Raw genomic sequence first — 26,716 nt, 5'->3', positions numbered from 1 at the left:
ATCACTTAGAAGTGTGTTGAGAGTTTGGTATTTATCTGTGATTGAGTTGTGGTTTAATGGGACTGTGGTCAGAGAACATCAATTTCATGATGATGTGACTTGATTAATGGCCCATAGATTTGTCTGTTAAGTGTTCCATGTGCAACTGGAAAGAATTCTAATTGGGCCTAATTTTGTTGGGCCTTATGTCCCCATATGCAAAGGAGGCCAAGTTGGTTAAGTGTTTTAGTTAAATCTTTGTGTCTCTGCTTACTTTTTTCCTGCTTCTGTCATTTACTGAGCAGTGTGTTAAAATCTCCAGCGATGATGGTGCATTTATCCAGGTCTTCTTTCATATATATGTTTTGAAGCTGTATTACTCATCACTTCAAAATGAGAATGGCTTGGGCAGCCCAGGTGGCTCAGCGGTTTAGCGCCACCTTCAGCCCAGGGCATGATCCTGGAGACCTGGGATCTTGTCCCACGCCAGGCTCCCTAAATGGAGCCTGCTTCTCCCTCTGCCTGTGTCTCTGCCACTGTGTGTGTGTGTGTCTCATGAATAAATAATATAAAATCTTTTTTAAAAATGAGAATGGCTACATACACTCTCATTCTCGTGGTTAGTGCTAACATGGTGTGTCTTTTCCTGTCCTTTTCATTCTGTTCTTATATTGAAAGTAGGTCTCTGCTAGTAAGCATATAGGTGAGACTATGATTTTCATCCAGCGTGACAACCATGGTCTTTGTCACTGTTGGATCCATATTTTTGAGTGGATGATTGATAGAGTCGGGTTTAAGTCTGCCACCTCGCCATCTGTTTTCTCTCCTCCCTTCCTTATTCCTTTAGCTCTCCTAACTCATCTTGCTTTGGATTAATAAATACATTTCTCTCTTATGTTCACTCTTTAAAGATTTGTATTACTATTTTCTTGGTTACTCTAAAGATTATAATATGCTTCCTGACTGCATTACACCCCGCTGTAAATCAATGCAAAAACTTCTGTGTAAGTTCCTGAAATATGCCTTCCCTGACATGGAAAGCTCTTGTGGTCACGTGTGTGCATGTTTTAAAGCCCTCAAACATCACTGTTGAAGCAGTCAGTAATCCACAGCTACCTACCCCCATGATCTTCATTCCTTTTTGTCTTTTGTCTTTTGTTTGTCTTTTATCCAGAATCACTTCCGTATGTAGTACAGATTTCTTATTTCTTGTAGGGCTGTCTGTTGGGATATAAACTTCATTACCTTGTAACTGTCTGAAAATACATTCCTGCTGCCTTGATTTTTCTTAAAATTTATTTTCAAGCTCAAACTCACAACCCCAAGATCAAGAGCTTGTATGCTCCACCAACTGATCCGGCCAGGTGCCCTTCTAGTCTTTTCTATTGCATATTGCACTCGTGACTCGTACAGCATAAGGCTTGAGATTCTGCTGCCCGTCTCTGGAGAAAATTGGTTTTCATTACAATGGATAGGTGATTTACTGGTTGATTACCTGAACTCTAATGCCTTTTTGGAGCAAGGGCTATTTCTGTTTTGTCCCACTGTGTCAACTTTACTCCCAAGGCCTGGCCCTCCCAGAGTTTCAAAGGAAAACCTGAAGTGTTTACTGAGCCCTAAATTCAAAGCTATCACCCCATAATATTCGTTCACTGAAATGTCTGCTCAGTTCCTTCTCTGTTTTCCATCTGCTGTTCTCACCCCAGAATCCTTAGGGTCTTGCTCGAAGCACACACAATTTGGGGTCAGCCAAGGATCTGAGGGTCCCCCTTGTGTGGCTCCCTTCTCTGGCATATCCCCATCCTCTTTCCTGCATTCCAGTGTCCACAAACTTACACTTCCTCAGTTCAGGAAGACTGAGGCTTTTCTGCTACAGCCTAGCCACCCTGTGCCACACAGGCCAGATCTTTCCCAGCTGGGCTCTTGGGGAGAGGGGTGCACAGGGAGTCCCAGAGGAAGTGATGCCTGGACTCTGACTTGAGGACTTAGCCAGATGGAAGGGTGAGCTCCTGGGAGGACAGGAGTTCAAATCCCAGCTTTGTTATTCAGCTCTTGTGTGACCTTGGGCAAGTGATTTCACCCTGCTGTGTCTCATCTCCCTTTTCTGTGTTGAGGTTGATCATAACACTTAGGTTCTGGAATTGCTAGAAGTAAACCTGGCACACACACAGCACAGTGCCTCAGTCTCCCCTCCCGCTACCTCATTCCTGTCTCCTGACCCTCCACACTCATGTCTTGCTTTGTGACTCCGATGTGCTCTTAGCAGGTACCTGCTTCCTCTCACCTCATTCCCAGCCCATGACTCCACACCCTGGGCTGGGGCTTAAATCAAGATTTAAAGATTTATCCAAAGGTGAAGCTGGGCTGGCGCCAGGTCAAGTGGTCTCTGACAGGCGGCAGACATACAGGAGTGTTTCTCCTTACCGGCTGGTTTGATGCCCACCCCACTGGAATACGTTGGTCCCTGCACCCCGACCCCCAGAATGCATTCTAGAGCAGTCACCAGAGCAAGTGCATTTATTATGAAAATAAGTGATTGTGAAATGTCTCTGGACTTGCAGATATGTGGCAAAGGCATTGCAGTGCAGTTCAGTGCAGACACATGGCTCTGTGGTGGCAGAGACCAGCCCCAGGTGAGAGGTATGGCCAATGTGCTCAGCTCCGCAAACCTCCTGGTCCTTAGTCACCAGAACAAGGCAGGCCTTCACCCTGAGGCCCCCACGTGTGGTCCCCGCAGGCAGCCAGCTTTTCCCGGCAAGCCAGAGCACACCCACCGGCAGGCTATGCGGGGCCATCATGTGGGCCTGGAGGGCCTGGTCTGACTGTGCCCTGCCTTGGTCTTGGCCCAGCTGGAGGGCCACACTCCTTCCCAGGAGCACATGCCCCCCTAGAGGTTCCCTCTGACCTGGTCTGGGCCCCGATATCGAGGGATCTCTAACCCCCGCGGGAGGTGCCCCGGCACAGCAGCCCCGGCCACAGGGCTCACTGGCAGCACTCAGCCACATGCCTGAAGAGCTCCTCGCCTTGCTCATCGCCGAAGCACTGCAGACAGTGAGGGCACTGAAGGTCCCCCTGCCCTCTCCGGGTTGTTCCAGGACACCTGCCCTCGGTGGGCAAGTCCAGCCCCTGAGATCCAGTCCCAGTCCTCCGGCCACTAGGTGCCACGAGCTCCAGAGCATCAGTCTCTAAGTACTTGGGGGTTCTGTTCCCTGTATGAATCCGGCAGGAGCCTGGTTCCCGGCGGTCCTGGGAAAAAGCCAAGGGTCCAGTTACATGGGCTGCATAGGAGACCAGAAAATCACATATTGAGTTCTAGCATTTGAGATATTTCTTCTGAGTGGGGTGTGTACCCCTCACCCTGCTTCCTGGAGTAACCCAGAGCCCAAATATGGCCGTGCTCCATGAAGAACCAGAGCGACCACATGGACACTCCTGCGCACTCTCGTGAAGGGACCCACACCTCTGGGGCAGAAGGCCTGAGTGGCCCATCGGCCCTGGACACCAGCCCCCGATACCTCAGTGGAGAGGGAGTGGCAGAGCTTACAGTGGGAAGCTGGGCAAGCCGTATCCCAGCCACCCACCACACCTTCTCTGCAGGGCCCGGGATACTGAGTACTTGGAGCCCCCAAAGACAGGAGTGCCTCAGACAGTGGCCTGCAGTGCTCGTCACTCTCATTCAGGAACTTCGTTCCAGCTGGCTCTGCTGCTTCGACTTCACATCTGAATTAGGATTTTCCACTGTGGGGCTAAGGCTCACTGCCTGCACCCTCACTCCTGCTCCAGGTCACCCAGGGGCTGAGCAACAGCACATGCTCCCCAGTGCTCGAGGGGCCACGGAGGCCACTTAGTGCACACAGCCGGTCCCCACCAGACCTGGAGCCAGTTCTGGTCACTCCTATCAGCCCTGAGTTGTTGGGAGGCTGCCAAGGACCACAGCATTAGTGACCTTTCAACTCAAGAGCAACATGCTTCCAGCCAGAAACCCCACAGGCAAAGCCAAGTCACAGGAAGACCACCCTCACCCAGCTGGAGGGTGCTCCAGGGGACCAGGCCGTGTGCACTAAGTGGCCTCCATGGCCCCTTGGGCACTGGGGAGCATGTGCTGTTGCTCAGTCCCTGGGTGACCCAGGGCAGGAGTGAAGGTGTGGGCAGTGAGCCATAGTCCCAGTGCAGAAAAATCCTAATGCTTGGGTTGAGGGTCCTCCAGTGTGCATCCCTCAACCAAACTCCACAGTCCTAGGGCCTTAGGAGAAGCAGGAATTTCTGATGGCGGCCAAGAAGGCTGCTGGGGCTGGTGAGGCCCTCCTGCCTCTCTCTGGGGGCCTGCAGATGTGGAGGGGACACAGACATCAGCCACGGTCCCCACCCACTTCACCCACAAGTAGAAACAGCTGCCTTTGTGTAGGCACACTGCTATGGACTGGTCCAAGAGCGTGAAAGCACGTCCTCCATGGCTCCCTGTACCTTCCTGCCGCAGGGAAGCAGAATCCACCAATGAACCCCAGCAGCCATAACACAGGGCAGTGTGGACAACTAACACTGCCCACAAGCCAACCAGAAGGGGCAGCTCCAAGGTCCGCTCAGCATCCCTGCTCCACCAGCTGCCTCGATCCCCAGAGGTGCCCCAGTCTGTGTCCAGATGGAAGTTCTTTGAGGGGCCCAGGGTTCACTCTGGGGCCAGAGGTATGTTGGGTACTGGCAGAGGGGCTGAAGAAACCAAGCTTTCCTGGGGTTTCCGCAGAGCACTGAGCAGGTCTGGACGCCAAGGGGAAGAGGCGGTGGGTGCCATGCGTCCCACAGTGAGAGACTGTCAATTCTGATGCCTGCCAGGCCTGTCTAAGTGGGGTGGAGGGCCCACTGGCCCACAAGGCCCAACTCCATGCACGAGGCCCCCGCGCCATGAGCTGGGGGACATCACTGGACACCTGGGGCCTCAGCATCCACATCTGTGGAATGGGCTAACCAGGGTCCCCACCTCACAGCAACACAGAGGGCAGGACAGGCCCCATAGACACAACTACCTCTGCCACCACACCACCATGCCAGCCTTCCACACAGTGCAATGGAGGTCCTCCACCACCACGTCCCAACACCTGGCAGGACGGCTCGGGCCCACACGGGGAAGTAGAGTCTGGGGCCATGACAAGTGTCTCAGGCTAGCACTCAAAATTCATGGAAAGAAAAGTGAGAGAAACGCTGAGCCTAAATGAGGAGAAAAGCCTTCGGGCCCTACCTGTGTCCAGGACGCCTGTTGCCGCAAGGAAGCCACCTGTTCCTCGAGCTCCTGAATCCTGCCCTGGGCCCGTTCCCGGTCTGCCCTTTCTGAGGTAAAATCATCCTTGTACGCGAGAATCTGAAAGGAGGCCAGACGCTCCACAGTTATGGTGCTGAACCATTTCAGCCCAGGAAGGAGAAAGTCCCCACCCACCCCTGCTGCCACTTGCCACGCGACTGACCGCCTGTGCCCCCTGCAGGCAGACGCCCCGCTATGGCCACCTGGAGCCCCGAGCGGCTACCTGCTGCTCCAGCATCTGCACCCGCTCCAGTGCCGCATCACGGGCCCCCCTAACGGCCGCCAGCTCCCGCCGCCCATCTGCACAGGCGCGTATCCTCTCCTCCAGCTGCCTGTTGAGCCTGGAAATCTCCTTCCTCATCAGCTCAGGGCAGGAGGTCTTCTCGGGCTCTGGGGGGGCCTGCAGCCCCTGAAGCTGAACGTGGAGCCCCCTCACGTACTCGTCCCTGCTGGCATCATAGCGCTGCCACTTGGCATTGAGGTCTTCCACCTGAGGGGACAGAGCCACAGAGCTGTCCAAGGCGGCCGAGACAGACCAGGAAGCTCTGTTAGCAACAATTAGCTAATGAGTTCTTTCTGTAAACAGATGTTGCCTCACTTTGCTCAGATGTTCAGAAGGGACTCTGTGACCACCAGACGCACCAAGGCACGGTGCTGACGTCCACAAGCAACTGTCTTAAACAGACATGGACTCAGTAAATGCTCCTGCCTTAAAAGCTGCATTTGATAGAAATGTTTGCACCTCCTTTCTTGACCTACAAGTTAACTGGTGGGGGGGACAGAGTGACAGCATGTTCTCTGCACCTTTAGACAAAAAGGTCAGGTCTCTGGGGACTGTGTCAGCCCAGGTAGCCCAAGGGAGACACCAGCCCTGAGCACCACCAAGGGTGGGATGAGTGAAACAGGACAGACACTCACATGAATCAGCTTCTGTCTTAACAGGCGGTTTTCTTCCCGTAACTTCTCAATAACGGCCTGGACAGAGGCAGCACCACCTGTGCACTCTGGCTGCAGAAGGAAGGGACAGGGGAAGACGCCGTGTTGCTGAACATGACACACACATCAAGAGGGGAGGAAGCTGGACCTGGAGACGGAGGCCACAGATGGTGCAGGTGTGCATTTGGGAGAGGAGTAGAGCAGAGATGTGGGAAGGTGGGGTGGGGGTTGGGGGGCTTGCTCAGGCCTCGCCCAGACCCCACCACCAACTGGACAGCCTGGTGTACGGTCTCCCATGGCCTCAGATTCTCCATCATCACAGGAGTCGGAGCACAGGCACTTTGTCCCACGATGGAACAGAGGACATGCTGGCCTCAGGCCACCTGGCGCAGGCCTGGCCAGGAACCAGGCTCACTCCTCCAAGCACACCACACCATCACCTCTGCAGAGTCAGGGTCGACCTCAGGGGTTCCACATGCAGCAATTCGACCCACACCACGTTCACACCAAAAGCCAATCCCTAACCAACTCTGACAGTGGTGGGCAGACCTAAGCAAAAAGTCTGGAGAAGTCCATCTGAATCCGAGAAATTCAGTGCATTTAACAGAACAAGGGGCTATATGCTGGTGACATTGCTTTTGAGAATTCCCCATGAATGATAGAGGAAGTGCATGTTCTCACCAAGCAGGACGGGAAGCCCCGGGTGACTCAGCAGAGTCCCAGGGTGGGAAGTTACACTGGTTTAGGGGCTGCACTGGCCTCACTGCAGCCCCAGGCCAACCATCCTGTGTAGCTACTTCCAGGTCCCCACAAGGAAATGACACAGTGACTCAGAGTCGAATGAGCGTGCCCGCTTCCTCCCAGACAGCACTTGTCTTTTGGCTTCTGAAATACACGAGTGTTCTTTCTGAGGTTCCCTTTTCATGGAATCCCCCCAATGGGGATGGGTGGTTCTCAAACGAAGGTTCTCCCCACACAGGCTCTCAGTGAAGATGCTGCTAAGGAGCTGGGCAGCCTATCCCCTCTAGAACATCACAGAGTGTGTTTCCACATGAACGTGGTGGCAGCCCCAGAGAGCCACCTAGAAAGGACCCTGCTTTGCACACCCCCAGCCAGCTATGCAGGAGGACCAGGGCACAGCCAGTGCTGCTCCACTCAGACATGTGGATCTACAGAAGGTTGGCACCCACTGCCCTTTGTGGCAGGCTAGGGCCTGGCTCCTGTGCATGAGGCACGAAGAGGGGCTGCCTTCCCTGATGTGCAGTCTGCTGATCTGGCTGATGCTCAAGCACTTACACTTGCTCAGACCAGGCCTGCACTGGCTCTGCCCTCTTGTCCTCAGCTCAGTGAGGCTGATGAGGCCACAGTGCACGCAGCGTCCAGGAGGGAGGGGCTGGTGAGACAGGCTGCCTTGCTTTCCTATCACATACATACTACATGTTCCATCATTCTAGAAGAAACCCCTGGATAGGTGGGCTTTGCCACAACAGCTGGGTCTCAATACTGAGAAGAAGTGGGCTCTGGGCGCCCCGATTCCCGTGGCTGCTGAGGGATTCTGCAGCCCCCAAGCAGTGTCTCCCTGCAGAGGCCTTCACCACCATCTACACACACATGTACAGGGCCTACCTCAGGACTCTTCCTCCTCAGGTCCCCCTGAGCACGCTGTTGTTCATCCAGACACTTGGCCAGATGCTGGCACATGTGGGCGGTGGCAGCCAGAGTCCTCCTCAGCTGATGGGTCTCATCAGCCAAGGAGCGGCACAGAATGTCACTGGCAGCCCGGGCACGTTCCTTCTCCGCCACGCTCCTCCGCAGCATTGCGACTTCCTTCTCTCGCTCATGCTCCGGCTGGCTCATCAGCTGCTGTGTCTCCTTCTCTTTTTCTTCTAGTTGCTCAGAAAGTCTCTCAATTTCCTAAGAGGAAGATTTTAAAGCACATTTATTTAAAGAAGCAAGGTCAGAAAAATGTTCACAAAAAGAAAAATTGGCATAGACATGCCATCACTAGACGACAGTCATGATTCAGAGGTCAGCTTCTGAAGTGTAATTAACTGGAGTTTTCAACCTCAAATGGTCTTTCTGAAAGTTCAATCTAAAATTCTGTTTTCACAAGTAAGTGCACAATTTTAGATAGTACATCAACAAACAGTAAAAGTGTGGCACATCCATATGCTTCTTTATAGGGAAGCTAGAACCCACAGTGGGCGAGCCCCATGAAGTCTGTGTGTCCTGTCCCCTGGCACTTGGAATGTGACTTTATGTAGAAACAGGGTCCCTGCAGATGTAACCGGTTCAGAGGAAGCCATCCTGGATGGGAAGAGGCCCTGATCCAGTGACTCTCGTGCTTAGAAGATGAAGGAAATGTGGACAGACACAAGGCAGTGCGATGACAGAGGCCACAGATGGAGAGGTGAGCTGCAGACTGCGGGAGCCAGGAAGCTGGAAGAGGCAGAGACAGAGCCAGAGCCCTGCCCACACCTTCAGCTCAGGCTCTGCCTCTGGGAGTGCGGAAGACTACAAGGCTGGTGAACCAAGCCCTGTTGATGATGCTTTGTCACAGCAGCAATAGGAAATGAATGCACCCAACCACGGTCACCTCTTAAAAAAAAAGTTCTTAAAATTACAGTCTGCTTTCTGTCTGGCCTTAATTTTTGCTTTTCCGTTCACAGGGCCCTGCAATGCCTGCAGCGAGAGGAGGAGGGCAGGGCAAAGAAAGCAGCCTGCAAGTGGGAAGGCAGCATCAGGTGGGAGGAAAGGGCGGGAGAGGAGAGGCCAGGCTTCCAGGAGAACATGCAGGCAAGCAGGGGGTCCCGGCCACGGGCATGAGGAGAGACAGATGCCAGGACCCTCAGCAGGAGGAGAGGCTGGGCCATGTTACCAGAGGGCCCCTGGATGAGTCTTCTCTAACATGTGTTAGACAAAAACAAAAACCATGCATGATTATAACAAATTCAGGGAATTCTGTGAAAATCTAAACCCCTCTTTTCCCACCTACCCTCCACCCTGAGTGCCACTTTCCAGAGGCAGCTCATCACCACATGGGCACTTATCTTTCCAGGATGTGCACAAGCATCCAAAACAGCAGCCTTCACACACAGATAGGGCCTGCATCGGCATGCTCTTCACCCTGCTGTCCTCCCCCACACCCACCCTCCAAACCCCCATACTACCTCTGCCTGCCCCTTTCTTTCCCCACCCAGCCTAGAAGCACACAGCACATTCTAGGTCTGTGGAGCAGCCTTCAACACACAGACATGTGGCTGGTGCACACACCTCCACAGGAGACATGCCCCAGAGTCACACGCCAGGCCATCTTAAGACTGGATTAAGAAATAAGTGGTGGAACTCGGGGACATGGCCAGACACGGTGTCACACTGTGCACCTGGCGAGGAGCCCAAAACCGAGATTGTTGCCTAACGTGTCTGACACCCATGTTCCCTCATCCCCCCGCAGATGTCTGCAATTCAGGGCACCTCTGCTGCACAGCTTGTGAAGGCCATTCCTCTGACTTGTCCGCCTCAGGACTACTCTCTGACGTTACCCTTGAGTGCAAGCAAGCCTTTCTGGACTGAAGGAGGAGGAGGCCCCTCCCTGAAAGCTGCCTCATCAGCATCGGTACCTCCTCCCAAGAGAGGGCCCTTCAGCTCAAGGCTGGTGCCACAGGACTTGGAGGGGCGGGGCCTGGGGGCCGAGTCCATATAGCTGAGAACCAACCATGTGGCCTCCTTAACATAAAACTCAATAGACAAAAAAAAAAATCAATAGACAAGAAAAGTCCAAATCTGAGGGTAAACTCAGACCATTCCTGTGGCCTTGAGCCTAGAAACATAAAACTAGGCCTCATTATTAGCCTGGAATTTTTCTTTAAAAACTGACCACTTTTTAACAGGTCTCACAAGCTGAGCCTTCTCTGTGTTCTTATTGTCTGGACAGTACTTACTGCAGGAGCCTCGCCCTCTGATGTGTCGGCCCCCTGGCCTGGCCTCAGTTTCCCTCTGCCTACATGACAGCTTTGGTCTTGCTTTTTTGCCCCTGTGGAAGGAGGTCCTGAGGGCAGTGACCTATCTTTGCCATGCTCCTTGATCTTAGACTGCTCCCCTCACATTGGGCCCAGAAGTGTGTGCAGAGTGAACAGATGGTGCATAAAGAGGTATGACCTGAGATGCCATTTCCATTAAAATGTCAAAGTTACTCAAATTAGCATGATGGAGAAATGTCTCTATCCTTGTTGGTATCTAATACTGAAGTTTATTCAGGGTAAATACATCTCAATGTGTGAAACAGACAACACATTACAAATATATGTAATAGGACTACAGTTGGGAGTCCTATAAACAATACCCATAGAGGCTGGTCTCCGGGGGATCATTAGCAAACAACCACAGTGACAGCAGGAGCAGCTCCTGCTTGCTCTGCCCTCACTCCGTGCCAGCCATGCAGTTTCTACACATCCTACGAGCCAGCTTCTGCCGTCTCTCCCACTCTACAAGTAGGCCAACCGAGGCTCATGGGATCGGTAGCCACTGGAGTGACGGGTAAAGAGGCCACCACAGCCTCAATGTCCTCCTGGAGGTGGAAGGGCTTCAGGCGAGACCTGAATTCTAAGCATCCTTCCTCCCTGGTCATGGAGACAGTGGGAGAAACAAGCAGCCGTACAAACAGTGGGGCACCCCAGCTCAGGGGGCTCATGGAGCTTCCCAAGGGCATGCTCCATCTCCACACTCTGGCCCAGGGCACCAGGCCCAGTCCCATGTGAATACCCAATAACTGTCTAGGAGTAGGACTGGGCATGAAAAGGGTCAGGATCCGGACTCTCTTCTCAGCCTGCTCACGATACAGACACAGAAAAACCACAGACATGTGGCTGACTGCAGGGGTGAGGTTAGTTCTGAAGGACTCACCAGCCTTACTTTTGTCTTCAAAACCAGCTTTCAGGGACGCCTGGGGGGCTCAGTCAAGTGTCTGCCTTCCATTTAGGTCATGATCTCAGGCAGGGCCCTGGGATTGAGCCCTACTTTGGCTCCCTGCTCAGTTGGGAGTCTGCTTCTCCCTCTACCTCTGCCTCCACTTATACTAGCCCTTTCTTTCTCTCTGCCTCAAATAAATAAAATCTTTATTATTTTAAGATTATTTATTTATTTATTTATGAGTTATGAGAGAGAGAGAGAGAGAGAGGCAGAGGGAGAAGCAGGCTCCATGCAGGGAGCCTGACGTGGGACTCGATCCCGGGACTTGAGCATCACGCCCTGGGCCGAAGGCAGGCGCCAAACCACTGAGCCACCCAGGGATCCCCTAAATAAAATCGTTAAAAAAGCTTTCAAACATCACTTTAGAAAGAACCTAGTTCACCTGGAGGCTTGCTGGGGATATTACCCTACTCTTCTTCATAGCTGGGAACCTCCCAGAGCTAGAAAAACAAAAGCAAAACCACTAGAGGGTGGTGCAATGCACAGCAGGGCAGCCCCCAAAAGCATCCTCCCACCAGCAGCATGAGGGGCCCCAGGTTTTTGGCACTCTGCTTGCTCTGAAGTTGGACAGAGAGGTACTGACCAATCTGGCCAAGGGCCCTTATGTAATCAGAAAAACACAGACCACCGCTGTCAGAGAGCAAGGCCTGTCCTAGAATCCCAGCTTTATATACGTACACTGCACAGGAATCAGCACATGGGCTAATGTCTCCCACTAGAGCCTTTTGCTGGAACCCACAATTTCATGGCTCCATCTCAAGATACAAAAGTAGGAAGAATTCTATAGTCTGTGGATCAACCTTAAAAATAAAAGGCACAGCCTCCCGGCCCTCATCCCCATCCGTATTAGTGTGTTCAGACTGCCCTAACAAAGTCCACAACAGAAATTTACTCTCTCACAATTCTGGAAGCCAGAAGTCCAAAATCCAGGTATCAGTAGGGCCATGCTTCCTCCAGGGCAAGAAGGAAAGATCCTTCCTGTCTCTTCCAGCTTCTGGGGGTTGCCAGTAATCCTGGACTTGTAGATGCAGCACTTCAATCTCTGCCTCCATCTTCATGAGGCCTTCTGATAAGGACACCAACCATCAATCCACCCTAATCCAGAATGACATCATTTTAATGTCTTGCATCTAGTAAAGACCCTATTTCCAAAAAAGATCCCACTCATAGGTTCCAGATGGAATGAACTGGGGGCGAGAGGGACATGCCCAACCCAGTGCAGTCCCGTCTCTCTCTCCTTCCTGCACATCCGTAATAGGCGCCCATGTGCTGCTTGCAGCCCAGCCCCTGCTGTCCCTGTGACCCACCCTAAGAGGACCATAAGAGAACAAGAACACAGGAATTTTAGGAAAGGCCAGTTAACTGAGACTTTACCATAAGTGCCAAACAGATGTACCCTGGGAAGCAGTGATAGGAGAGCAACATGTTTCCTCCCCTCTGGAAGAGCATGGTGGAAGAGCAAGGCAAACAAAGGACAGAAGCTAATGCAGCTTGGAGGATTCTGGGAAGACGGTGGAAGAGGAAGCACCAGGACTCTATCTCCCACCTGAAAAACAGCCGCACTGACAGAATCCATCTGATGTCACTGTTCTGTAAACCGGAATTCTACCGAAGGATTGCAACTTCCAGGGGAGGACTTGGCCATTTGGCTGAGCTTACTTTCAACCCCTTTCACCCCAGCCCATCCTCCACACCCAGCCACCCACCTGTGTTTCTGCAGCAACTAGCACACATCTTGCAGGAGCCAGGATGGGCCAAAAAGAAACTGTCCTCCAAACACTGGAAATCTGTGCTCTGATCATTGATTGTCCCTTCCTATCACAAAGGTGCAGACGCAGAGAAAGGAAGCCACTTTGCTCCCCTATGGTTGCAAAGACCCTCTCCAGCTGAAGCAACCTGGACATTCAAAGGGAGGGAGCCCGTTCCCCCCACTCCACTTCATTTTTCTCTTTTCCAACCCTCAGGAACCAGACACTAGGGACAAGGACATTCAGGCCTGTTGACATACAGACATACATAAAAATACACACGCACATACACACACACACACACACAAAATAAAGACAAGGACATTCAGAAGCAACTGCATATAAAGAAGAAATTATAAAGTGCCCACATTTGACCAGGAAGAGGCATAGGCTCAGAAGAGACCTGAGCAAACCTCGAGATATCCCTCAGGTTGATCCTTGGCACAGAGACAGCCTATAACAATCAAAGAAAAAACATAAAACCTTCAAGAAGGGGGAGAATCTGATTTCTAGACATAAAACATTATTAGATCCAAATGTCCAATTCTTAACAAAAAAATCACAAGGCATCCAAAGACAAGAAAATATGGCCTATTTAAAGGAAAAAAGTTAAAATAAAAAAATTAATTACTTAAATAAATAAAGGAAAAAAGTTAAACAGAATTATCCCTTTAAAAGACCTGATGGGGCAGCCCAGGTGGCTCAGCAGTTAAGCGCTGCCTTCAGCCCAGGGCATGACCCTGGAGACCCGGGATCCAGTCCCACGTCAGGCTTCCTATATGGAGCCTGCTTCTCCCTCTGCCTGTGTCTCTGCCTCTCTCTCTCTCTCTCTGTGTCTCTATGAATAAATAAATTTTTTAAATCTTTAAAAAAATAAAAATAAATAAAAGACCTGATGGCAGGCCGTCAGGACAAAGACTTTAAAACAACCATCTTAGGGATCCCTGGGTGGCGCAGCGGTTTGGCGCCTGCCTTTGGCCCAGGGCGCGATCCTGGAGACCCGGGATCGAATCCCACATCGGGCTCCCGGTGCATGGAGCCTGCTTCTCCCTCTGCCTGTGTCTCTGCCTCTCTCTCTCTCTCTGTGACTATCATGAATAAATAAATAAAATCTTTAAAAAAATAAAAAAAATAAAAAAAATAAAAAAAATAAAAATAAATAAAACAACCATCTTAAAAATGCTCAGAAAATGAAAAGATGTGGAAAAAGTTAAGAAAGCACTATATAAACAAAACGGAAATATGAATAAAGAGACTTTTTAATAAAAGATTTAATTTATTTATTCATGAGAGAGAGGCAGAGACACAGGCAGAAGGAGAAGCAGGCTCCATGCAGGGAGCCTGATGCAGGACTCGATCCCGGGACTCCAGGATCATGCCCTGAGCTGAAGGCAGATGCTCAACCACTGAGCCACCCAGGTGTCCCTAAAGAGACTTTTAAAACCTAAAAAGAAACCAAAAGAGGAACATGATCCCAGGGTCCTGGGATCAAGTCCCACATCAGGCTCCCCACAGGGAGACTGCTTCTCCCTCTATTTCTCTGCCTCTCTCTCTCTCATGAATAAATGAAATCTTTAAAAAAAAAAAAAAAAAACTCCCAACAAACAAAAGTCCAGGATCAGATGGCTTCACAGGTGAATTCTACTAAACATTTAAAGAAGAGTTAGGGAACACTAGGGTGATTCAGTCAGTTAAGCGTCTGACTCTTGATTTCAGCTCAGGTCAGGATCTCAGGGTTGTGAGATCAAGCCCTGTATCAGACTCTGTACTGTACCTACTTAAGATTCTTTCTTTCGGGCAGCCCTGGTGGCGCAGTGGTTTAGAGCCGCCTGCAGCCTGGGGTGTGATCCTGGGGACCCTGGATTGAGTCCCGTGTCGGGCTCCCTGCATGGAGCCTGCTTCTGCCTCTGCCCCTCTCTTTCTCTCTCTGTTTCTATGAATAAATAAATAAAATCTTAAAAAAAAATTTCTTTCTTTCTCTCTCTCTCTCAATAATAAATAAAATTTATTTATTTTTTAAAGATTTATTTATTTATTTGTGATGGGGGGGGCAGAGACACAGGCAGAGGGAGAAGCAGGCTCCATGCCGGTAGCCCGACGCAGGACTCGATCCCGGGACTCCAGGATCGCGCCCTGGGCCAAAGGCAGGCGCCAAACCGCTGAACCACCCAGGGATCCCCATAAATAAAATTTAAAAAGACTTAGTACCTCTCCATCTCAAACTATTCCAAAGAACAGAAGAGGAAGAAAAGCTTCTAAATTCATTCTATGAGGCTAGCATGCCCCAGATACCAAAACTAGATAAAGACACTACAAAAAAAAAAGGAAAACTATAGATAAATGTCTCTGATGAACATACATGCAAAAATCCTTAACAAACTTTTTTTTCTTAACAAACTTTAGTAAACTAAATCCAACAATAATTTTTTTAAAAAAATCTTTTACCCTGATCAAGTAGGATTTACCCCAGGGATCTAAGGGTGGTTTAATATTCACAAATCAATCAATGTGATACATATTAACAAGAGAAAGAATAAAAACCATATGATCATATTGATAGATGCAGAAAGAGCATCTGACAAAGTACAAAATTCCATTCATAATAAAAACTCTCAACAAAATAGGTTTAAAGAGAACACACCTCAACATAGTAAAGGCCATATATGAAAAACCCACTCTAATGTCATATTCAAGTGAAAACAGAGATTTTCCTCTAAGATCCAGAACAAGTTAAAGATGTCTACTCTCACCACTTTTATTCAACATAGTACTGGAAATCCTAGCAATAGCAATCAGGCAAGAAAAAGAAATAAAAAGCATCCAAATTGATAAGGAAGGAAAAAAAGTAATCATTTATGTCCATGTGTGATTCCACAATTTGAAGGGCAAGAACTGGACCTTGATAATCTTTGCATTCCCCTAGGGTAGTGCTTAAAAGAATATGTAGTTGACATTTTATAAGGTAATGAAGGTAGTCACAATGCCCCCAATTTAACTTTACAGCCACTTCCTATGTTATTCTCTATACTCTTCACTCTAATTCTACTGGATTAACACTGCTCCAAAGCCCGGTACAACAACCCTGACACTATACATGCTTGTGAAATTAATATACTAGACTCAGTATTAGGAGAAATGGAAAAACATAACCCACGATGCCTGCACATACACACTCCATTCCATACAGAAGATGCTCAATAGGGCAGCCTGTGTGGCTCAGCGGTTTGAGCGCCTGCCTTCCACCCAGGGCGTGATCCTGGAGTCACAGGATCGAGTCCCACGTCAGACTCCCTGTATGGAGCCTACTCCTCCCTCTGCCTGTGTCTCTGCCTCTCTCTCTCTCTGTGTCTATCATGAATAAATAAATAAAATCTTAAAAAAAAAGAAGATGCTCAATAAATAAACACTTAAGTAGCAATGGTAGGTGATATTCACATCTTCTGAGTACCAACTAGGTGCAAAGGATTATGCTAGGTTTTCATATATGTTAAATCACATGTTCCTCACAACACAAAACTCATAATGTACTATATAACCGTTTTATACATTTTCCACAAAGGCAATTGATTATTTCTACAATCTCTATTTTCTCAACTAGTATATTAGCTTCTTTTTTTTAAAGATTTTATTTGGATGCCTGGGTGGCTCAGATGGTTGGGCATCTGCCTTTGACTCAGGTCATGGTCCAGGGGTCCTGGGATCGAGCTGGGCTCCTCCTTGTTCAGCACGGGGTCTGCTTCTCCCCCTACCCCTTCCCCCTGCTCTTGCTCACTCTCTCTCTCAAATAAAGTATTAAAAAAAAAGATTTTCTTTCTTTCTTTATTTGAAAGAGAGAGCACATGACCAGGGGTTGGGGGTGGGGGAGTAGCAGAGGTAAAGGGAGAAGTAGGCAGGCTCCTTGCTCAACAGGGGGCTCATGGGGCTCTATTCCAGGACCCCAAGATCATGCCTGAGCTGAAGGCAGACACTAAAGTGACAAGCCATTCAAGCACCCAGTATATAATCTTCATAAAAGGTAGGAATCTGCCTTTCTTGATCCTTTCTGCACTTCCAGGACCTATCAAAACATCTGGCGTAGAGTAGGCATTCAACAAATACCTAATGCATGAATGAATAAATACACAAATATTCCTATGATCTAGGTCTTGTTATTTTAGTTTTACTGATGAGAAAATCAGAATATTAAGTGACTTCCCCAAAGTAACATAGCTAGAAAGCATCAGAATCAGATTTAAAGTATACTGTTTTTTAACACTTAATGTAACAATTGCTCCTCATTGATGCACAATAATGAGGAAGTATTATAACCCAGAATACTTCTACAAATCCCTTGGGAACCTCCTAAAAGGAAACTTTAGCAAGCTTCATCAGTTTCTTAAAGACCGTGAAAAGGTGATGCTCATAACTAAGGTTATCCCTGGCTCCCAGTTTGCTGCAATGGACTGTTTACAACAGCCTTCTCAGCTCCCTCTTTCTTCTATAAAAAAGCATTCCTCTTGTTTATTGTCTGCACTTGCCTATGGTTTTGCTGTAGTTTGCATGAACTGTAAATCTCTACTATCCGGAATAAACCCATTTTTGCTGGTAAAATAACACAGTTTATTTTTAGGTTTAACATTACCCAAAGTGATCTATAGATTCAATGCAATTCCTATCAAAATCCAGATGATTTGCTTTTTGCAGAAATAGAAAAACTCATCCTATATAGAATATAGAATCTCAAGGCACCCCAAATGCCCAAAACAATCTTAAAAGAAGAAAAAAGGAACAAAGCAAGACTTGTACTACCTGAATTCAAAACTGATTACAAAGCTACAGTAACCAAAACAGTGCGATACTGGCATAAAAACAGACATTTACACAAAGGGAATGGAAGAGTGAGCCCAGGAATAAACCCTTGTATATAGGTCAAATGGTTGTTGACAAGGGCTCTAAGACCATCTAACAGGAGAAGGATAATTTTTTCAACAAACGGTGCTAGGAAAATGGGACATCCACATGCAGAAGAATAAAGATGGACTCTTTATTAAACACCATATAAAACAATTAACTCAAAATGGGTCAAACACTTAAATGTAAGACTTAAAACTACAAAACTCTTATAGGAAACATGGCAAAAGCTTCACAATATTGAATTTGGCAGTAATTTCTTAGGTATGACACTAGGGCATAGGAAACAAAAGAATTTCTCTGTAGCATGTGACATTGTTTGACAGCATATTACCCACAGTAGAACTTCTCTCAAATTTGGAGTCAGTCCTCTCAAATCCGGCCACTTTGTCAACCAAGTTTATGCAATATTCTCGATCCTTGTCATTTCAACAATCCTCACAGCCTCATCATCAGGAGTAGACTCCATCTCAAAAAGACACCTTCCTTGCTCCTCCATAAGAAGCACTTCCTCATCCGTTCAAGTGTTCTCCTGAGATGGCAGCATTTCCGTCACCCCTCGGGGCTCCACTTCTAGTTCTCCTGCTGTTTCCAACAAATCTGCAGTGGCTTCCTCCCTGAGCACTGGAACCCACTTCTTCCAAACTCCTGTTAGTATTGATATTGATCCATGGGAATATTTTCTTAGTGGCATCTAGAATGGTGAATCTTTCCAGAAGATTCTCAATGTACTCTGCCCAGATCTAGCAGAGGAATCACCATCTAGGGCATCTAGAGCCTTGTGAAATGTGTTCCCCAAGATGACTCCTTGCTCTGTGGGCTGCAGTATGGTGTTAACAGGTGTGAAAACAACACTAATCTCTCTGTACATCATCAGAGCTCTTGGGTGACCAGGTACAATGTCAATGAGCAGTTAGTATTTCGAAAAGAATCTTTTTTTTTTTTTTTTTTTCTGAGCAGTAGGTCTCAACAGTGGGTTTAGGATATTTGGTAAACCATGTCGGAAACACATATGCTGTGGTCCAGCCTGTGTTATTCCATTTGTAGAGCACAGGCCGAGGAGAGGGAGCCCAATTCTTAAGAGCCCTAAGAATCTTCAGGATAGTAAGTGAGCACTGGCTTCAACTTAAAGTCACCAGCTGCATTAGCCCCTAACAAGGGAGTCAGCCTGTCCCTTGAGCCTTTGCAACCTGGCCCTGAGGACTCCTCTCTAGCTAGGAAGTGCTACTAGATGCCAACTTCTCCCCCAAATAAGGCTGTTATGTCTACACTGAGAATCTATTGTCAGGAACCACCTTCACGAATGATCCTAGCTGGATCTTCTGCAGGACTCGCTGCAGCTTCTCCATCAGCACTTGCTGCTTCACCTGGCACTTCTTTCCTTAAACCTCAGGAACCCACCTCTGCTAGCTTCAGACTTTTCTTCTGCAGCTTCCTCATCTCCCTCAGCCTTCGTGGAACTGAAGAGAGTCAGGGTCTTGCTCTGGATTAGGCTTTGGCTTAAGGGAACACTGGGGCTGGTTCAATCTTCTATCCAGACCACTAAAATTTCCTTCCTGTCAGCAATTAGGCCATTTTGCTTTTCTTATCATTCATGTGTTGGCAGGAGTAGCGCTCTTAATTTCCTTCAAGAACTTTTCCTTGGCATTTGCAACTTGGCCATTTGACACAAGAGGCCTATGTTTCGGCATCTCTCAGCTTTAGACATCCCCTCCTCACTAAGCTTAATCATTTCTAGCTTTTGATTTCAAGTGAGGTATGTGTGACTCTTCCTTTCACTTGAGCACTTAAAGGCCATTACAGGGTTATTAATTGGCCTAATTTCCATATCATTGGGTCTCAGGGATGAGGGAAGAGAGGGAAAGATAGATGGGGGAATGGCTGGTCAGTGGAACAGTCAGAACACACACATAAAAAAAAAAAAAAAGAACACACACATATTAAGTGTGCTGTCTTTTATGGGCACACTTCATGGTACCCTAAAACAAGTACAATAGTAACATCAAAGATCACTGAACACACATCATATAACAAACAATAATAATAATAATAATAATAATGAAAAACTTTGAAATATGAGAATTACCAAACTATGACACAGAGACATGAAGTGAGCAAATGCTGTTAGAAAAATGAGGCCAGTAGATTTACTTGATGCAAGGTTGTTACAAACTTACTTTCTTTCATTCATTCTTTCTTTCTCTTTTTTTCCTTTTTTAATAATCTCTACACTGAATGCAGGGCCCACAACTCTGAAATCAAGAGTCGCATGCTCCACCTACTGAGCCAGGCAGGTGCCCTGTCACAAACTTTCAATTTATAAAAAGACTAAGAGCCGAGCAGCACAATAAAATGAGGTATGCCTGTAGAGTATTCTTAAAACTCCACAACAACAATATAACCAATTCAAAAATGGGCAAAGGACTTGATATTTCCTTTTTTTTTTTTTAAGATTTTACTTATTTATGATAGTCACAGAGAGAGAGAGAGAAAGAGAGAGGCAGAGACACAGGCAGAGGGAGAAGCAGGCTCCATACAGGGAGCCCGACGTGAGATTCGATCCCGGGTCTCCAGGATCGCGCCCTGGGCCAAAGGCAGGCGCTAAACTGCTGCGCCACCCAGGGATCCCAGGACTTGATATTTCCTAAGAAGATACACAAATTGCTGATAAGCACATGAAATGATGCTCAACATCACTGATCATTAGAAAACTGCAAATCAAAACTACAATCATTTTGTATTAAATCACCACATACCCATCAGGATGGCAACTGTAAAAAAAAAAAAAAAAAAAAAAGAAAAGAAAAGAAAAGAAAAGAAAACATGGAAAATAACTAATGTTGGTGGGAACATGGAGAAAATGCATCCCTGTGCAATGCTGGTGGAAATCCAAAATGGTGCAGCCACTGTGGAAAAACAGCATAGTGGTTCCTCAAAAAATGATGCAGAATTACCCTATGATCTACCAATTCCACTTGGCACATACCCAAAAGAACTGAAAGCAGGGTCTCAAAGATATGTTGGTACACACATATCCAGAGCAGCAGTGTTATTCATAATAGCTGAAACATGAAAGCAACCCCATGTCTATCAACAGATGAGTGAATAAGCAAAATGCGATATATATGTACAATGGAATATTATTCAGCCTTAAAAAGCAGGAAATTCTGGCACACGATACAACACAGATAAACCTGCAGAACATCATGCTGAGTGAAATAAGTCAGTCGCAAAAAGATAAATACTGTAGGATTCCACTTCTATGAGGTCCCTAGAGGAGTCAAGTCACAGGGACAGAAAGCATATTTGCTAAGCGTGGTGGCTGTGAGGGCAGGAAGATGGGGAGTTACAGTTTAAAGAGCATAGAGTTTCAGGTTTACAAGAGCAAAAAAGGTATGGAGATAGACAGATGGTTAAAAACCAACCAACGACACAGCTAACACAGCCCACTGTAAAGGATGAATGCTGCTCCACTCCAGAGAAAGCACGGCAGAACAGGGAAAGGCAGGCCAGAAGGGAGAGGAAGCTGGTTGGCAGCACCAGGCAGGACCCATGAGGCCAGCACCCGGCTAGTAATGAGGTGGTGTTGAGCAGTTATGGGCTACAGAGTGAATTAATACCATTATCCCAAAGTCTTAATTGGAAGGGCTTTGTAAAGTTACCCACATGGGCCTCGTGTTACAAACAAGGGAAGGTCTTGGGTCTTCCTGTGGTGGTAGAGAACCAGAATCCTCAAGATTGATCTGGCCCCATCACGTGCTCTCTGTGCTCAGCCACAGATGCACAGGTCACCGGGCAGTCCCTGCACACCTGAGGACACAGCCTCCGCATCCTCTCTGGGACCCTCAGTCTCTACCAACCCAGAGTCCCTGCTCCTAATGTGCTGGCTGACTTGGCCACTGATGAGACCAATCTATTGATCAATTCTTCTCATTGTTTTCACTTTGCACAGTGTGAAATCTCTCCATTCCTCCACAGGTTCTGTGACAGACCCAGACAGGTGGAGGAGTGAGCCACAAACATTTAATCACGTAAGATACCAGATTGTTAAAAATGCTTCTTAAATAATTAAAAATCCTAAAACGAAACCTATATGTCAGGGGTAGAGGACCACATAGATCTAGGACTATAGATCCACTTGTCTGGGTCCTGGTTAGAGGCTGTGGGGCCTCAGGATGCCAGGGCTGACCACCAACAGCCTCCACACTCCAAGTAGAGTCCTGCTACTTGCAGGTGTGTGTAAGCTGGTGGTGGGTATGATGCACTCTGGTCCCTGCTCTGCACTCATCTCTGGTGCCCACGACCAAGCAACTTCTGAATTTTCCTTCTGGGACACCTGGGTGGCTCAGTGGTTGAGCACCTGCCTTTGGCTCAGGGCGTGATCCTGGGGTCCCAGGATCGAGTCCCACATCAGGCTCCTTGAATGGAGCCTGTTTATCCCTCTCCCTGTATCTCTGCCTCTCTCTGTCTCTCATGAATAAATAAAATCTTTTTAAAAAAATAAAAATAAATAAATTTTCCTTCTGAGCTGATGAGTTATGAACCACCTTCCCCAGAAGAGGGAGAGCACTTCAGTGAGGTAGACATCTAGCTTCTAGAAGCAACTAAAATGATGCAGATGAGAAAATACTTGCAACGTGACATGAAGATGTACAGACAACATGATCTCAAGCAAGCCCAGTATGTACATACCCTGTGTGTAAAGGAAAAACAGGGAGGATGTATGCCAATAAATTAACACTGGTTAACCCCACACTGTGGGATTTATAGTGGCTGTTATTTTATTCTTTATTCTTTCTGCTGTTTTTCAGATATTCAAAATTACTTTTATAGTAAAAAAAAAAAAAAAAAGGAGGGTATGTGTGCAAGTCTCTTTTTCACTCTAAAGCGTGGCTGTAGGGCCAAGCCTAGAAATGAAAATTGTCTTTTGTAGCTACTCCTTTTGCAGACCTAGTTTCTTTCCTGGGACAACCCAGATAATAGCTATGGCCCAAATGCGGCACTAGAGTCCACCCAAAGGTGTGCAGCAGCACTTCCCAATTGCTCTTAGGACAAACACTGCTACTCTTGCTCCTAGACTGGGCGTCTATGGTACTTCACAAAGACAAACATAACACCAACAGCAGGGATGAAGAGGAGAGAAAGTGAGATTTAAGTCTGTTATCCAACACTCACAGGCACCGCAGCCCCGTCATCACTCCCAGCAGAGGAGGACAGTTACTACTGAAAGACTCATTTACGACTGAGGTTGAATGTTGCCCCAAAACATAACCGGGGTTCACATGGCCCAGAACCCAGCATGAACACATACACACCAGGAGCCTATGCTTGTGTACTACACATACACAAAAACCTCAGAACCCAATGTCTACACACACAACACAGAATTGAACACACACATGCACAGAACCTTCTACATGCATGCACAATCCACTAAGAACACAATACAGTCACAACCCTCACACCCAATGAGGGGGCAGACTTCTTAGAGCCCAAATACACACCCGTCAGAATTCCACACAAGCAGATACCCCTCAGACCTAACACAAACACCCCTAACAACTAACAAGGACCCACATCCCTTACACCTACTAAGAATGACATTTTAGAACCCAAACGAGCACACATACCTCCCAGAATCCACCACAGGCACACAAACTTTCCTCTGAACCAACATGGGAGCTCCTCCTCAAAACCTAATACACAAAACTTCATAACCAATAACTCACCCCTCGTCCCAACACAAACAGAAAAACACCCTCAGAACCAACATGGACACACAAACTTCAGACCCAACACAGGCATACAGACCTCTCAGAACTCAACACGGAGCACACACCCTCTTCCAAATGAACATCTACTCACACCCCTCAATACACAACTTGGGCACAACAATTCCTCAAAATCCAACATGAGTGCATACACCCCTCAGACACGACACAGGCACACACACCTCAAACCCTACATAGGCAAACACACATCTCAGAACCCAAAACGAGGATGCACACACCTGAGACCCAACACAGGGGCACAAACACACCTCAAAATCAACAGCGGTACACAACCCTCATCCAATATAGGAGCACAGCTTTCATAACCAACATTCAACATACACACCCCAGACTCAACACAGACAGAACACTTCTCAGAAACCAACATGGACACACAACCCTCAGAACACAATACTGGCATACACAACCCTTAGAAAAAACATGGATATACAACCACCGGACCCAACACAGGCACAGCGCAGGAATATACATCCCTCAGAACCAACATAAACACACAAGCCTCTGACCCAGACAGGCACACAAACTCCTCAGTAGCCAACACAGGCAAACACACCTCACAAACCCACATGGGTGCAAACTCCTTGATGCCACCACAGACACACTACTCAGAACCAAAACAGACATCGTGGTACTCTCTGACCCAACATGGGCGTACACACCCCTCACAACAAACATGGGAGTATAACACTCTGAAGCCAACATGCATGCACAGACCTCAGAACTGACACAAACACCTCAGACCTAAAATGGACACACACACCACTGAGAAGCCACTGAGGTACACATCTCCTTCGGAACCCAACATAAACACAACCCCTTAGAACCTAGGCAGGCACATTATCTCTCAAGTCAACTCAGACACAAACCTGAAGAACCAACATGGGCACATAACCCTTAGACCTGACACAGGTACACATGCCCCACAGAACCCAAGAGGCACACACACTCCTCAGAACCAACACAGACACACGACACTCTCAGCCAGCCAGGAAGCACATCCTTCAAAACCTGACACATGCACACACCCCTCAAAACCCAGGACGAGAGCACACTTCTCAGAATCAACACAAATACACATCCTTCATATGCAACATAGAGACATGTCAGAAACAACAAGCACAAAAAAAGAAGAAGAAAAAGAAGAAGAAGAAGAAGAAGCAGCAGCAGCAGCAGCAGCAGCAGCAAGGACAGACAGCCCTTTAAAACCAAATGGAGGGATCCCTGGGTGGCGCAGCGGTTTGGCGCCTGCCTTTGGCCCAGGGCGCGATCCTGGAGACCCGGGATCGAATCCCACATTGGGCTTCCGGTGCATGGAGCCTGCTTCTCCCTCTGCCTATGTCTCTGCCTCTCTCTCTTTCTCTCTCTGTGACTATCATAAATAAATAAAAAATAAATAAATAAATAAATAAAACCAAATGGAGGGACACCTGGGTGGCTCAACGGGTTAGCGTCTGCCTTCCGCTGAGGGCATGATCCCAGGGTTCCGGGATCGAGTTCCATGTTGGGCTCCCTGCATGGAGCCTGCTTCTCCCTCTGCCTGTGTCTCTGCCTCTGTCTCTGTGTGTCTCTCATGAATAAATAAGTTCTTTAAAAAATAAATAAATAAATAAATAACCAAACGGAACCCAACCCTCAGACCTAATATGGGAGCACACCCCTCAGAATCAACACAAACACGCACCCCTCAGACCCAACAGAGGAGCTCACACCTCAGAGCCTAACATACACAAACACCCCTCCCACAAAATCCAGACACATACCCCCTAGCCCTCAGATCCCAATGTGAGTATCATACGCCTCGACCCAACACGGGAACACACACCTTCAGACCAACAAGGACTCACAACCCTTAACATGAGCACGCCCCTCTGACCCAACACAGGATACACTCCTCAGAATCTAACACACTCACATACCCTCAGAATCAACAGGAACACACAACCCTCAGACCAAACCAAGCATACACTAACTCCTCAAAACCCGACGGGGGCTTACACACCTCAAAACCAAAAGACGTACAACCCTAATGCCCAACAGCGCTTCATATACACCCCTCAGAACCCGCAGAGTCACACAACAGGTAAGCCTGACACAACCTTCAAATATAAATGGGCACACAGTCCTTGACACAACCTGGAGCACACCCCTCAGAACATAACACACACACACAACCCTCAGAGCCAACCGGCACAAACACCCCTCATACACAACCACCCTCAGGTCCAATGGGACACAAATCCCTCGAACCCAGAATGGGCACAAACGCACAGACGCAACACCGGGGTGCACCCTCACCTGAGGGCTGGCAACACCGCCCCCAAACCTTAGACCCCGAAGCGCCACCAAGGACGCACAACCCTCACACCCGTCAGAAGCACGCTAGAGCGGAGTCCCGACGGGCAGGAGGAGCTGTCCCCCTCCCGCTCCTCCCCGTCGCACACCCGACAGGGGCAGCGGGACGGCAGCGCCCAGGACGGCGGGCTTCTGTCCAAGGAGCCGCCCCTCCTCGCTCGGCGGCCTCACCTACTGCAATTCTCTGCTCCTCCCGAATAAACCTAGTTTTGCTGGGAAACGACTGGCAGCCTCAGCTTTAAGGGGAAGGCGTCCGCGTGCGTCCTCAGAACCGACAGGCTGACGCGGGAGCGCCCGGGGAGCTGCGCGGCGGCCCCGACAGCCCTCCGGGCCGGCCCGCCGCCCTCGCTCTCGAGCCCGGGGCACCGCTGCAGACCTCTCAGAGCCTCCCCGGGGCTCGCCCCGTCAGTCCCCGCCGCTCGCCCCGGAAGCGCGCTCGCCCGCCGCGGCCGCACCTGGCGCAGCGCCGCCTCGCCGGCGCCGCCCTCCCGCTGCCGGAGCTGCTCCCGGAAGCGCGCCACCTGCTCCAGCAGCGCGTCCACGAGCGAGGGCGCCGCGTCCCCCTCGAGCGCGGCCAGGCGGGCGCGGAGGCGCTCTATGAGGGCATCCCGGGCGGCCAGCTGGTCCTGCAGGCGCCGCAGTCGCTGCCCGGCCTCGTGGTACAGGCCGCAGAGCGCCGCCGCCGCCGCCGCCGCGCGCGCCGCCCCCTCCTGCCCCCCAGACCCGGCGCCCCCTGAGGCCATGGCCGTGGGCCTGGA

The 26,716-nt window shown here is 48.8% G+C and overlaps 1 protein-coding gene across 8 annotated transcripts; it reads right to left on the bottom strand.

Annotated features, from left to right (window-relative positions):
- Positions 1–2,478: 2,478 nt before the first annotated feature.
- On the bottom strand, positions 2,479–26,716 carry TNIP2 (TNFAIP3 interacting protein 2). 8 transcript variants are annotated; one of them, XM_072803990.1, is made up of 7 exons: positions 26,414–26,545; positions 12,069–12,271; positions 7,835–8,122; positions 6,191–6,280; positions 5,496–5,762; positions 5,213–5,332; positions 2,479–3,225 (listed from the first exon to the last, which is right to left on the bottom strand). In XM_072803990.1, the coding sequence occupies exons 2-7, from the start codon at positions 12,120–12,122 to the stop codon at positions 2,962–2,964; spliced, it is 1,083 nt and encodes a 360-aa protein (XP_072660091.1). In that variant the 5' UTR covers positions 12,123–12,271; positions 26,414–26,545; the 3' UTR covers positions 2,479–2,961. The 8 variants fall into 8 exon arrangements, with proteins under 8 accessions (XP_072660091.1, XP_072660103.1, XP_072660088.1 ...); XM_072804002.1 differs by lacking the exon at positions 26,414–26,545 and adding an exon at positions 26,130–26,322; XM_072803987.1 differs by lacking the exon at positions 26,414–26,545 and adding an exon at positions 12,883–13,844.

Source organism: Canis lupus, chromosome 2 (genome assembly GCF_048164855.1).
Source record: "Canis lupus baileyi chromosome 2, mCanLup2.hap1, whole genome shotgun sequence".
Classification (NCBI taxonomy): domain Eukaryota; kingdom Metazoa; phylum Chordata; class Mammalia; order Carnivora; family Canidae; genus Canis; species Canis lupus.
This window is presented reverse-complemented; position numbering and strand designations above follow the sequence as displayed.